Raw genomic sequence first — 15,487 nt, 5'->3', positions numbered from 1 at the left:
CTGTTTTCGGTCCAGTTTTTGGACCTGTATGATGCCAGAAAGCAGACTGGAAAACGCCCAGGGTCAGCTTTCTTCGGCTTCGTTCCTACATTTTGGCTCCCCCAAAAACGCACATCAAATAAAAGAAATGGCTTTGTTTGCTGCATGTGGCATAGAATATCAAGCTGATAAGGGGATGGGCAGCGGATCCCAAGGATGGGCACGAGGATGAGGATGTGGTGGAGCTGGTGGAGCTGGCGAAGCTGGTGTGCTGGCGCATAAATAATGTGACCTGCCTGACTGCGATTATCTGTGAACTATTTTTCACACGTTGCCGGCATACAAAGTGGTCCATTCTCTGTTTCCCCGGCAATATATGAGCTCCTTGGCCTGCTGAGGCCACTTGGCCCATTCATTTCCACATCCTGCTCAGAAATACACACACACTCACACACACACATGCTCACACTCACATGCTCACTCGCAGGGGCATAAAAAGCATATGTGTTAAGGGGGATTTGGGCATAGTTTTTTCGGTTGTTGGCTACTTACATTGTACTGAAATAATGAACAATAATATCCAGAGGCGTCGATCGAATGTCGGTCTCATGACTTCATCACTTATCCAGGGATTCGTTGGTATGGATTTTCCTGTTCGACGTTTATTCCGTCCGAAACCGCTCAGCTTTTGGGTTGGCACATGTGTACTGTATGTGTACTATTTGTAGAGGAATCTGCAAAACGGAGATTTAATTAGAATGGAGAGTAGCAAAAATGTTTTTGAGCCAATTAAACAGTGGAAGGTAGTAAGAAAGGTGAAAACGAAAAATCTAACAACTGTTTGCGCATGAAATTAATTAATTTTCCACAAAAACTTTGTTGCATAACGTTAGGCGGATTAACTGGATGGCGAAGAACGCTGCTGTATAGAGACATCAGGCGGCAACATTTTCGACAGCATTTTGTCTGCAGTGTTTGGAGTGCAGGGCAAACAAAGAGAGAGACGACAACGACAACGACAAGTGGGAAGGGGGCAGTGGGGCAGTGGGTGGGGATGAACGTACCACTCGGACTCCACAAAGGGTGCACATACTTTCCACCAGCACTGTGACTATGGATGCCCGGGTTTTTGGGTAGCGACACAAGGCAAACAAAATTAGCAGCAAAGCTGACGGAGCTGTTAACGAATTGACGTTGCCAGGACTGCCATGACTCGCAGGACTCGCAGGACTCGCCCCATCCACTCATAACCAACGAATGACGAAGGACAACGCTCCTCGATTATGCATATGTGAAATCTGGCAAAGGACTGGAGATGTAGAATGTCTGAGCCGAGCCCAATCAAAAGTCGGTTACAAAGTTGTCCAACAAGGGCTTACCAATTTGGAGTTGTTACATCTCGGCTTTTGCTATTTGCCGGACACAAAGGATTCGATTTACATCAAAAGCAATTTCGAGCACAGAATGCATGCATGTACGAGGTGTGTGCACTGGGTGTAGCCTACTGGAGACCACTGTATGCAGTGTTGTGCAAACTAATGCAACTTCAAATATAAGCATGTGCGGCAGCAAACAATGGGTGCAACAACTATGCGGCCACTGTGGCACAACAATGACAGCATTGGGCAAACATATCACGCGATCAATTTGTCAAACAAGCTGCAGCGGCAGCAACATCAACTGCTACAATAGATAGATGCAGCGACAGCATTTGACCCCTGATCCCTGACCCCTGGGCAACATAAATGGAGCAACCAATGCCATGGGGAAAACACTGGCAAACAAGCGGGGCGGAAGATGGCGGAAGATGGGCATTCCCCCCGCCATTGTGGCCCACAAAATTGACAGCAACAGCAGCGACATTTGACGCACATCATCAATATGTGACTCTGCATATGGCCAGCCGGCCACCCACTGCCCCTCGAAGTCCTGCTACATTCGTATATAATGCTATACTGGTATAGTGGTGTCCTGGTATCCCGATACCCCATGACATGTCGCACAGCTGTCATTATGCCACCCAACAACGAAATTCGGTGACAAACTATTACATGACGATTGTATGTTAACAGAAGCTTGAAGGTTGGCCAAAAAGGCGGCTGGGGGTCAAGTTATCGTACAAACAGCAGATGCATCGAAGGTCCCTCGGCTTTTCTTTGCCGCATAAATCAAGCATATGGTGGGAAAACCCATTAAAGGCAGGTGCTGTCGAGTGGGAGCAGCCAGTAGTTCTCCATTTTCCGGACATTTTCCCCAGCAAAATACTTAAATGCCGGTGCGCTCTCTTATTTATGGTCAAAATGTGAAGTGCCCTTTGGTTTATGGGCTTTAAAGTAGTCAAGCATAAGGCCGAGAAATCGAAAGCATATGCTCAAAATCAAGAAATGTACCAGTATATTTCTTAAAACTCTCAAACACCGCAGTAAAATATTCGTGAAGTCCATAAAACTCACCTACTTCAAGGTAGCTTTACCGACTATTTCAGGAAAGTTTATTAATTATACTTTTGAGATTCTCACTTAGTAAACTATAAGAAACAAGATAGAATGCTATAGTCGAGTTCCCCGACTATCAGATACCCGTTATTCAGCTAGTGGAAGTGCGCGACAAAAACTTTTTGGCAAATTTATAGAAACTTACATGATATATTCAAAAATGAAAAAATATCACATTTTGGGCGGACTGTGGGCGTAGAAGCGGGCGTGGCAACATTGGGAAACAAACTTGCGCTGCGTCTATGTATCTGGAAGCTGCATATTCAATCTCAACATTCTATCTTTTGTAGTTCCTGAGATCGAGGGGATCATACGGACTGAATTTCTAAACATCACAACAAAAAAATTACAAAAAAAATTAAAAAAAAATAATTTTCTAAATATTAATGCAGATTTTTAGAGAATTGCGCCAGAAACATTTAGAGGTATGCCACTTCAAAATCCGATCAAGATAAGTTGAGTTATGGAGTTTAGAACTTCAGCCTTGGGACATTTTTTAATGTTTTTGAATTTCTACATCGAAAAAATGACAAAAAAATTAAAAAAAAATAATTTTCTAAATTTGAATGCAGCTTTTTAGAGAATTGCGCCAGAAACATTTAGAGGTATGCCACTTCAAAATCCGATTAAGATAAGTTGAGTTATGGAGTTTAGAACTTCAGCCTAGGGACATTTTTTAATGTTTTTGAATTTCTACATCGAAAAAATGACAAAAAAATTAAAAAAAAATTTTTTTCCAAATTTGAATGCAGATTTTTAGAGAATTGCGCCAGAAACATTTTGAGGTATGCCACTTCAAAATCCGATTAAGATACGTTGAGTTATGGAGTTTAGAACTTCAGCCTTGGGACATTTTTTAATGTTTTTGAATTTCTACATCGAAAAAATGACAAAAAAATTTAAAAAAAATAATTTTCTAAATTTGAATGCAGCTTTTTAGAGAATTGCACCAGAAACATTTAGAGGTATGCCACTTCAAAATCCGATTAAGATAAGTTGAGTTATGGAGTTTAGAACTTCAGCCTTGGGACATTTTTTAATGTTTTTGAATTTCTACATCGAAAAAATGACAAAAAAATTAAAAAAAAATTGTTTTCCAAATTTGAATGCAGATTTTTAGAGAATTGCGCCAGAAACATTTTAAGGTATGCCACTTCAAAATCCGACTAAGATAAGTTGAGTTATGGAGTATAGAACTTCAGCCTTGGGACATTTTTTAATGTTTTTGAATTTCTACATCGAAAAAATTACAAAAAAAATTAAAAAAAAAAATTTTCTAAATTTGAATGCAGATATTTAGAGAATTGCGCCAGAAACATTTAGAGGTATGCCACTTCAAAATCCGATTAAGATAAGTTGAGTTATGGAGTATAGAACTTCAGCCTTGGGACATTTTTTAATGTTTTTGAATTTCTACATCGAAAAAATGACAAAAAAATTTAAAAAAAATTTTGTTCCAAATTTGAATGCAGATTTTTAGAGAATTGCGCCAGAAACATTTAGAGGTATGCCACTTCAAAATCCGATTAAGATAAGTTGAGTTATGGAGTATAGAACTTCAGCCTTGGGACATTTTTTAATGTTTTTGAATTTCTACATCGAAAAAATGACAAAAAAATTAAAAAAATTTTTTTTTCCAATTTTGAATGCAGATTTTTAGAGAATTGCGCCAGAAACATTTTGAGGTATGCCACTTCAAAATGCGATTAAGATAAGTTGAGTTATGGAGTTTAGAACTTCAGCCTTGGGACATTTTTTAATGTTTTTGAATTTCTACATCGAAAAAATGACAAAAAAATTTAAAAAAAAATTTTCTTCCAAATTTGAATGCAGATTTTTAAAGAATTGCGCCAGAAACATTTAGAGGTATGCCACTTCAAAATCCGATTAAGATAAGTTGAGTTATGGAGTATAGAACTTCAGCCTTGGGACATTTTTTAATGTTTTTGAATTTCTACATCGAAAAAATGACAAAAAAATTAAAAAAAAAATTTTGTTCCAAATTTGAATGCAGATTTTTAGAGAATTGCGCCAGAAACATTTAGAGGTATGCCACTTCAAAATCCGATTAAGATAAGTTGAGTTATGGAGTTTAGAACTTCAGCCTTGGGACATTTTTTAATGTTTTTGAATTTCTACATCGAAAAAATGACAAAAAAATTAAAAAAAAATTGTTTTCCAAATTTGAATGCAGATTTTTAGAGAATTGCGCCAGAAACATTTTAAGGTATGCCACTTCAAAATCCGACTAAGATAAGTTGAGTTATGGAGTATAGAACTTCAGCCTTGGGACATTTTTTAATGTTTTTGAATTTCTACATCGAAAAAATTACAAAAAAAATTAAAAAAAAAAATTTTCTAAATTTGAATGCAGATATTTAGAGAATTGCGCCAGAAACATTTAGAGGTATGCCACTTCAAAATCCGATTAAGATAAGTTGAGTTATGGAGTATAGAACTTCAGCCTTGGGACATTTTTTAATGTTTTTGAATTTCTACATCGAAAAAATGACAAAAAAATTTAAAAAAAATTTTGTTCCAAATTTGAATGCAGATTTTTAGAGAATTGCGCCAGAAACATTTAGAGGTATGCCACTTCAAAATCCGATTAAGATAAGTTGAGTTATGGAGTATAGAACTTCAGCCTTGGGACATTTTTTAATGTTTTTGAATTTCTACATCGAAAAAATGACAAAAAAATTAAAAAAATTTTTTTTTCCAATTTTGAATGCAGATTTTTAGAGAATTGCGCCAGAAACATTTTGAGGTATGCCACTTCAAAATGCGATTAAGATAAGTTGAGTTATGGAGTTTAGAACTTCAGCCTTGGGACATTTTTTAATGTTTTTGAATTTCTACATCGAAAAAATGACAAAAAAATTTAAAAAAAAATTTTCTTCCAAATTTGAATGCAGATTTTTAAAGAATTGCGCCAGAAACATTTAGAGGTATGCCACTTCAAAATCCGATTAAGATAAGTTGAGTTATGGAGTATAGAACTTCAGCCTTGGGACATTTTTTAATGTTTTTGAATTTCTACATCGAAAAAATGACAAAAAAATTAAAAAAAAAATTTTGTTCCAAATTTGAATGCAGATTTTTAGAGAATTGCGCCAGAAACATTTAGAGGTATGCCACTTCAAAATCCGATTAAGATAAGTTGAGTTATGGAGTATAGAACTTCAGCCTTGGGACATTTTTTAATGTTTTTGAATTTCTACATCGAAAAAATGACAAAAAAATTAAAAAAATTTTTTTTTCCAATTTTGAATGCAGATTTTTAGAGAATTGCGCCAGAAACATTTTGAGGTATGCCACTTCAAAATGCGATTAAGATAAGTTGAGTTATGGAGTTTAGAACTTCAGCCTTGGGACATTTTTTAATGTTTTTGAATTTCTACATCGAAAAAATGACAAAAAAATTTAAAAAAAAATTTTCTTCCAAATTTGAATGCAGATTTTTAAAGAATTGCGCCAGAAACATTTAGAGGTATGCCACTTCAAAATCCGATTAAGATAAGTTGAGTTATGGAGTATAGAACTTCAGCCTTGGGACATTTTTTAATGTTTTTGAATTTCTACATCGAAAAAATGACAAAAAAATTAAAAAAAAAATTTTGTTCCAAATTTGAATGCAGATTTTTAGAGAATTGCGCCAGAAACATTTAGAGGTATGCCACTTCAAAATCCGATTAAGATAAGTTGAGTTATGGAGTATAGAACTTCAGCCTTGGGACATTTTTTAATGTTTTTGAATTTCTACATCGAAAAAATGACAAAAAAATTAAAAAAAATTTTTTTTCCAATTTTGAATGCAGATTTTTAGAGAATTGCGCCAGAAACATTTTGAGGTATGCCACTTCAAAATGCGATTAAGATAAGTTGAGTTATGGAGTTTAGAACTTCAGCCTTGGGACATTTTTTAATGATTTTGAATTTCTACATGGAAAAAATGACAAACAAATTAAAAAAAATTTTTTTTCCAATTTTGAATGCAGATTTTTAGAGAATTGCGCCAGAAACATTTTGAGGTATGCCACTTCAAAATGCGATTAAGATAAGTTGAGTTATGGAGTTTAGAACTTCAGCCTTGGGACATTTTTTAATGATTTTGAATTTCTACATCGAAAAAATGACAAAAAAATTAAAAAAAAATAATTTTCTAAATTTGAATGCAGCTTTTTAGAGAATTGCGCCAGAAACATTTAGAGGTATGCCACTTCAAAATCCGATTAAGATAAGTTGAGTTATGGAGTTTAGAACTTCAGCCTTGGGACATTTTTTAATGTTTTTGAATTTCTACATCGAAAAAATGACAAAAAAATTTAAAAAATTTTTTTTTCCAAATTTGAATGCAGATTTTTAGAGAATTGCGCCAGAAACATTTTGAGGTATGCCACTTCAAAATCCGATTAAGATACGTTGAGTTATGGAGTTTAGAACTTCAGCCTTGGGACATTTTTTAATGTTTTTGAATTTCTACATCGAAAAAATGACAAAAAAATTAAAAAAAAATTGTTTTCCAATTTTGAATGCAGATTTTTAGAGAATTGCGCCAGAAACATTTTGAGGTATGCCACTTCAAAATGCGATTAAGATACGTTGAGTTATGGAGTTTAGAACTTCAGCCTTGGGGCATTTTTTAATGTTTTTGAATTTCTACATCGAAAAAATGACAAAAAAATTAAAAAAAAATAATTTTCTAAATTTTAATGCAGCTTTTTAGAGAATTGCGCCAGAAACATTTTAAGGTATGCCACTTCAAAATCCGACTAAGATAAGTTGAGTTATGGAGTATAGAACTTCAGCCTTGGGACATTTTTTAATGTTTTTGAATTTCTACATCGAAAAAATTACAAAAAAAATTAAAAAAAAAAATTTTCTAAATTTGAATGCAGATATTTAGAGAATTGCGCCAGAAACATTTAGAGGTATGCCACTTCAAAATCCGATTAAGATAAGTTGAGTTATGGAGTATAGAACTTCAGCCTTGGGACATTTTTTAATGTTTTTGAATTTCTACATCGAAAAAATGACAAAAAAATTTAAAAAAAATTTTGTTCCAAATTTGAATGCAGATTTTTAGAGAATTGCGCCAGAAACATTTAGAGGTATGCCACTTCAAAATCCGATTAAGATAAGTTGAGTTATGGAGTATAGAACTTCAGCCTTGGGACATTTTTTAATGTTTTTGAATTTCTACATCGAAAAAATGACAAAAAAATTAAAAAAATTTTTTTTTCCAATTTTGAATGCAGATTTTTAGAGAATTGCGCCAGAAACATTTTGAGGTATGCCACTTCAAAATGCGATTAAGATAAGTTGAGTTATGGAGTTTAGAACTTCAGCCTTGGGACATTTTTTAATGTTTTTGAATTTCTACATCGAAAAAATGACAAAAAAATTTAAAAAAAAATTTTCTTCCAAATTTGAATGCAGATTTTTAAAGAATTGCGCCAGAAACATTTAGAGGTATGCCACTTCAAAATCCGATTAAGATAAGTTGAGTTATGGAGTATAGAACTTCAGCCTTGGGACATTTTTTAATGTTTTTGAATTTCTACATCGAAAAAATGACAAAAAAATTAAAAAAAAAATTTTGTTCCAAATTTGAATGCAGATTTTTAGAGAATTGCGCCAGAAACATTTAGAGGTATGCCACTTCAAAATCCGATTAAGATAAGTTGAGTTATGGAGTATAGAACTTCAGCCTTGGGACATTTTTTAATGTTTTTGAATTTCTACATCGAAAAAATGACAAAAAAATTAAAAAAAATTTTTTTTCCAATTTTGAATGCAGATTTTTAGAGAATTGCGCCAGAAACATTTTGAGGTATGCCACTTCAAAATGCGATTAAGATAAGTTGAGTTATGGAGTTTAGAACTTCAGCCTTGGGACATTTTTTAATGATTTTGAATTTCTACATGGAAAAAATGACAAACAAATTAAAAAAAATTTTTTTTCCAATTTTGAATGCAGATTTTTAGAGAATTGCGCCAGAAACATTTTGAGGTATGCCACTTCAAAATGCGATTAAGATAAGTTGAGTTATGGAGTTTAGAACTTCAGCCTTGGGACATTTTTTAATGATTTTGAATTTCTACATCGAAAAAATGACAAAAAAATTAAAAAAAAATAATTTTCTAAATTTGAATGCAGCTTTTTAGAGAATTGCGCCAGAAACATTTTGAGGTATGCCACTTCAAAATCCGATTAAGATAAGTTGAGTTATGGAGTTTAGAACTTCAGCCTTGGGACATTTTTTAATGTTTTTGAATTTCTACATCGAAAAAATGACAAAAAAATTTAAAAAATTTTTTTTTCCAAATTTGAATGCAGATTTTTAGAGAATTGCGCCAGAAACATTTTGAGGTATGCCACTTCAAAATCCGATTAAGATACGTTGAGTTATGGAGTTTAGAACTTCAGCCTTGGGACATTTTTTAATGTTTTTGAATTTCTACATCGAAAAAATGACAAAAAAATTAAAAAAAAATTGTTTTCCAATTTTGAATGCAGATTTTTAGAGAATTGCGCCAGAAACATTTTGAGGTATGCCACTTCAAAATGCGATTAAGATACGTTGAGTTATGGAGTTTAGAACTTCAGCCTTGGGGCATTTTTTAATGTTTTTGAATTTCTACATCGAAAAAATGACAAAAAAATTAAAAAAAAATAATTTTCTAAATTTTAATGCAGCTTTTTAGAGAATTGCGCCAGAAACATTTAGAGGTATGCCACTTCAAAATCCGATTAAGATAAGTTGAGTTATGGAGTATAAAACTTCAGCCTTCGGGCATTTTTTAATGTTATTGAATTTTTACATAAAAAAAATGACAAAAAAATTAAAAAAAAAAAATTTTTTAATTTGAATGCAGATTTTTAGAGAATTGCGCCAGAAACATTTAGAGGTATGCCACTTCAAAATCCGATCAAGATAAGTTGAGTTATGGAGTTGAGAACTTCAGCCTTAGGGCATTTCCTAGTTTTTTCGACTTTGTACAACATCAACACATCAAAAAATGACATAAAATTAAAAAAAAAATAAATTTCTAAATTTGAATGCAGATTTTTAGAGAATTGCGCCAGAAACATTTAGAGGTATGCCACTTCAAAATCCGATTAAGATAAGTTGAGTTATGGAGTTTAGAACTTCAGCCTTGGGACATTTTTTAATGTTTCTGAATTTCTACATCGAAAAAATGACAAAAATATTAAAAAAAAATTATTTTCTAAATTTGAATGCAGATTTTTAGAGAATTGCGCCAGAAACATTTTGAGGTATGCCACTTCAAAATCCGATTAAGATAAGTTGAGTTATGGAGTATAGAACTTCAGCCTTGGGACATTTTTTAATGTTTCTGAATTTCTACATCGAAAAAATGACAAAAATATTAAAAAAAAATTATTTTCTAAATTTGAATGCAGATTTTTAGAGAATTGCGCCAGAAACATTTTGAGGTATGCCACTTCAAAATCCGATTAAGATAAGTTGAGTTATGGAGTATAGAACTTCAGCCTTGGGACATTTCTTAATTCTTAATTGTCTAATTTCGTGTATTAGCGACGAATGATTATGAAACCCAACCATATTGCCACCTCCCTCGCACTTCCTTACGCTGATTACGGGGTATGTGATAGTCGAGAATGTCAAATAAACAATTTCAAACTTCATTTACTTTACCATTCTTAAACACCAGCCCAGAGAGCAATGTCAACCCATTGACTGGCTTTCAGCTCACTGAACAAATCAATAATCGTGCGAACCAGAAGCACTAATAAACAGTTGAATAATTAGAAAATGCCAATTATAAGTGTTATTTTGAGAGCTGAGCAAACCAATTAAAATAAAAGCAAATCTGAAAGGGGAGTGGCCACGACTACTGACATTTTAATCGCCGCAATTTTAAAGCTATCATCAGCCAGCTCATGATGATGCCAGCGATACATAAACAATAAAAGCCAATGGTATGTAAATTTTACCAATTTACCGCAACAATGCAAACGATCCCGGGAAATTGTTAGACGGCCAGCAGAGGTCGAGGGTTGGGAAATTCGGATGAAATCATTTCGTCGAGCTTTGTAAAACTGCAAATGTGTTGCAGACGAACATTTCTGGTTAACCGCAAAACATCAGGCAATAGAGCCGAGTGCCAAACGAATCCAGTTGGGTAAACGCAAATTAAATTTACAAAACCGAACCGAAAACTCGACCCACCATCGATTGGCAAGTTCATTTGCAGCTTGAATTTTTATTACATTTCGCCGTTCGCCTTGAAAAATCATTTTCATTGACAACTTTCGGCCAATAATTGACGGGTGAAAAACAATAAAACAGTGTGCCAATTCCCAGTTCTCAGTTCTCAGTTCCCATTCCCATTCCCATTGAAATTTCCATGGCCATCTCCCCTCCCATCCATCTGTGGTCGCTTTATTGATGGCAAATGAATTGCCATTGCCAGTGGGGAAGAGCTGAAAATAAATAAGGATTAACAGAGCGGCGGGAGAATAGTCTTAATTTTTCATTCCGCCATGGCTGAATTAATATGCGTAATTAAATTTTTCGGCCGTTGTATTTGCTTTTAATTTCGAAACTTTTAATTGCATTTGCGCTGGGCAAACATCAACTGAATCTAATGCATTCCATTATTGCGGATTATTTCCGATTTATGGTGTTTCATTTCGCAGCCGCGCATCAAACCAAACCAAGCCGAAAAACAAAAGTGGAAAACACCTTTAAACTGCCAGTTAAAGTTGTGCTGATTTCCCACCTGAGCGGCATCGACACCTGGATCCTTTTCACTCGGCCAGCTGACACTTGTAGGTGGCCCTAATCAAAGGCTACACTAAGCTGCTGCTCAGGATAATGGCAGGACGAGAAGCAAGGGGAGCTGTGGATCCGGGATCCTGGCGGGACCCGGACAAATGCAAAGTTAAACAACTTCGACACTGTTGCCGCACAGTTCATTGTTCGGGTGGAAATGGGGTTGGGGTGTAGCTACCCTCATCCTCCTTTCACTATCACAATTTCCACATCGACGCGCTGCGCTTTCCCTTCTCCCGAGCCACTTGAACAAATTTTTCTTTGTCTTTTGCATGCCCTCTTCCCCATTTTCCGCATTTTCCGCATTTTCCACCCATCCCACCGACAACATGACTTATGTGGCTTGGAGCGAAACAAATGTGGAAAGCACAAAAGTCAACATATTGAATAATGATTGGTAGGCGAAAAACGAGCCCCTCCGTTTTTCGAAAGGGAAAGAAAGTTAGAAATGGGTTTCCACATGTTTCCCTTTTGTCCTTTGCATGTATATTCTTTTTTTGGTATTTATAATCATAGGCGATAAATTCTTGGAGCAAAAAATTAATGATGCGAATTTCTTTGTTGCTGCTGTTTCGGCTTTTATAGGCTTCCTGGATTTTAATCGAATTTTCAGAACTTTAGCATGTGCAATCGATAAGCAAGTCTTAGCATTTGATTGATAATGCTGAGCGGCTTACTGGCTTCTGCAGTTTTAAAACGGATGTGTAATTAATGGGATTAGGGCGTAGAAACTTAGCAAGAACACAGGATCAGCTTTAATTCCACCGACGAGTGACCCAGAACAAAGACGGCTGAATGCCAGGTCAAAACCGACAGACAGGCCAACTCAAGACAATGGCCAGCAGGCAACTGGCATGTTGCCATGTGGGTTACCTGGAAACTGGACTCTGTCTCGTAGAATGCCATTCGATTACGGCGGAGTGGATTGGAGTGGATTGGAATGGAGTGGCAGAGAAGCCCCATTCATCCGATGCCACATGGAGGAGAGGGCCATTTCCGCAGACGGAAGCCGGAGAAGAGGCCAAAAACAATCAGGCGGATAAATTGATGTCAACAACCAGTTGCAGACAAGTTTGCCCGCAATTAAAATGGAAAAAATTCAAGAAAATTGACGAATTCATTACAAAGAGTTCTTCTAAATGTATCTGCTTTGAATTCTTAACAAATAGTTAAGGACAAATATTACACCCATCATTCATGGACTACAGAAAATAGGCCTTAGATAATTACAATGGATTCCGAGTATATAATTGATTTAAATACTCTTGCTTTAATCAAATCCATACTAGTTCTGACTTTAAACTATAATGCCCATCTATTTGAATGCACCAAAATATATGATGCAACAAATTACTGCCTCGTAAACGCTCAATAGGTAATTGAGCCATAAAAAACCCTCTTAAATTTTCAATAAATTATTGGGGCAGCCGCTGAAGCTGATAGATGATACACGAATATCTTGCTTCGTATTTATGCATTCAATCATATCAACTTCTCTTAACGACTCTGTGTAAACTTCAATGTGGGCCAACTTTTTATGGGCGGTCGCAGGGCTGAATAAACTCGAAGGGCTCGATCGGAAATCAAATTAAAATTTCATGCTTTAACATTGTGTTCCAATTACTGTCGCAAACAATTTATACGCATTTCGTGGAGCGGGAAAACCTGGCAGTGCCCAGCAGCATCTCGATCCCAGGCCAAGAGCCATTTTTCAACCCAAAACTTTGCCCGTCGCCGGGAGAATGCTATATGGTATATGGTATGGTGGTATATTGGTATGAGGATGGTGCGGAGTGTAGGGTGTGGAGTTTGGGGAATGGAAAATGGGAAATGGGCGGCTGGCAACCCAATTCGGGCTGCCAATGCCAAACGGGTCGTTGTTATGTCATGAAAAATGCATTTTTCAGTACACAATAATAATATATGTAACACAATAAATTGCGAAACGCAAAAAACGAGCTGAATAAGTAGGGCTAGAGGGGTTTGGTGTGGCGGGGCTACGGTGACTGGGAGAAAATGTTATAAAATTGTTATCGAGCGCATAATAGCAAATGTTGCAAAATAACTTTTGACAAAGTGCACTCAATATCACACAAGAGGCAGCTGAAGGACCTCCAATGAGAGGGTGAGAGTGCACGAGTATGTGTGTCAGTGACTGACACAATGAAAAATCACAGAATGCAAAGGCTGCGAAACTGCAGGCAAACTTTGTATTAGATGAGAAATAAAAGCAATCGCCGCTGGGAATATCGCAACATAAATTGACACAATTCGATGAAAAGCCAAGGAGATCATTGCATTCGCCTGCCTTAAAAGTGCCAACAAGCCAAGGCAGCTGAAAGAAAAAAAGTGCTGGAAAAGCTTTAATAAAACAAGCACATCGCCAGCATTTTCTCGTCATCGCCTTTTCCACAGTTTTCCTGCCGCCTGTCAAGTCGTGGGCATGTAAACCAAATTACGGCAACACATGTGCCGCAAAATATGCAACAATTTGGAGCAGCCAGGGAAAAAGGTGGGGGCGGGGGTGGGGGGTGCTGGGAAACTGTGGGGAAACAAAAAGGAAAATCCCAGGCGAACATTTTTCGCTGGCTGGTTGTGTGTGCGGTGGGCGCTACGCAAAAAAACGTGGCACGAAAAATTGCAGTGCATAACTTTAGGCATTTTCGTGCAACTTAAAGGGCGGCGCTCGTGGCGGGGGCGTGGCACGTCTGTTGCATGCCTCTTTGCGCCCCAGCACAATGGCTCGCATATGTGGCGCCTAAAGTTATGTTCGAAAGGGGCAGATTTAGCCCGTTTTGCGCGCCAGAATGCAACTATTAGTTTCACATAGCTGGGCAGCGGCGACAAATTCCCAGCTAGTCACTAGGCCATTGTGTTGACAGGGCCGAAAATCGGGTCAGTAGTAAATCAACAAAACAACTCGGCCCTCGGCGAACAATGGCAATCATTGTTCTGCGGCTGGTGAAAAATGCATGGTGCATAGTTTTAGTTGTAGAATCCACAACCCGTTGATTGCCAGCCATCGAAAATGTGCATGCGAGCAAACGCGAAAATTTCGCATTTATTTGTTGGTTGGCGAGTGGCAAGCAGTGGAAAACCAAATGTAATGAATCGATGAGCGCCGAGGCCAATTGTCGAAAATAAACGAAAAGCAATATGAATTCATATCCGGCATGCATGGCGAGTTTTTGCAACAATTGCCTTTTAAATTATGCAATAACTGTTGCCATCAAACTTTCAAGTCACTTAATAGGATTAGCTTTTGATGGCAGACCGAAGAAATGTCATTAGGTTATTCATACTGATATTCATATTCATATTCATTGCACATTAGGTCATAGATTACAGTGCAATCAAGTATTATGCCACATTCGAGAGTCACGACTTTCAGATATCACTTCCAATTTTGTAGTAAATTTACGTCGAATTAGCCAATTTACCTTCCAGCCAAACTTTGCCATTCATTTCAGACTTAAAACACATTGTTGCATGCAACACATATATACATGTATTTTATAGTAGGTTAAACTCAAATCCGCAATCTGTGTCTTGTCCGCCGATATAAAAGCATTTTTGAGCCACTTTTTTGTGGCGCCCAACACATCTGACGTTAATGGGTTAACTTAAGTGCTGGCTTAAAGCCCACATGCCAACATCAGCTATCAGCGCTTCCGTGCACACTTGAATTCACACACAAGAAGGGGGTCTGAATGCGCGCGGGTTTCGGGGTTCGTGGTTCGAGGGGTCAGGGGTCAGGGGCGGCGGAGACAGGCCGGAAAAGCTCTCGGCGGGAAAGTCCCGACTGGCGATTAATCAATAACCACTCAGCGGCTGAGTCCAACCGATTTAATGGACGCGGAATGATGAAGCCGCCCGCTGTCTACATTTTGGTGGAAGTAAGTGGACTGGAGTGGAGTGGAGTGGATGCGATTGTGGGTGCATTAAATTCTTAGGCGCGATGTCAGGCGGAATGCAATGAAAACGAGGCCAAATGCATGCTCCGGAATTTGGCCCTTTTCGGCGTGTAACCAGAATTTCCCATTCGGGCTTCGATTATGGGTGGCCACAGCGAAATTGAGATGGAGAGACTGGGCCGTTTTTGGGCATTAGGCGATGCGCCTTTTGGGCGAACTGCATTTTTGGCAGAGTGTGCCATTCCAGGTCACTGAACTCTGCCAACAGTGCCAG

General features: G+C 36.9%; 1 protein-coding gene across 1 annotated transcript in view; it reads right to left on the bottom strand.

Moving 5' to 3' along the window:
- LOC6549509 (irregular chiasm C-roughest protein) overlaps positions 1–15,487 on the bottom strand; it is a 121,336-nt gene that overhangs the window by 82,072 nt on the left and 23,777 nt on the right. Inside the window, exon 2 of the mRNA XM_001975695.3 lies at positions 532–713. Within this exon, the coding sequence (XP_001975731.3) occupies positions 532–589 (58 nt within the window). The 5' untranslated portion in view covers positions 590–713. The remainder of the gene's footprint in view (positions 1–531; positions 714–15,487) is intronic.

Source organism: Drosophila erecta, unplaced genomic scaffold, assembly GCF_003286155.1.
Source record: "Drosophila erecta strain 14021-0224.00,06,07 unplaced genomic scaffold, DereRS2 tig00000092-arrow-pilon, whole genome shotgun sequence".
Lineage (NCBI taxonomy): Eukaryota > Metazoa > Arthropoda > Insecta > Diptera > Drosophilidae > Drosophila > Drosophila erecta.
This window is presented reverse-complemented; position numbering and strand designations above follow the sequence as displayed.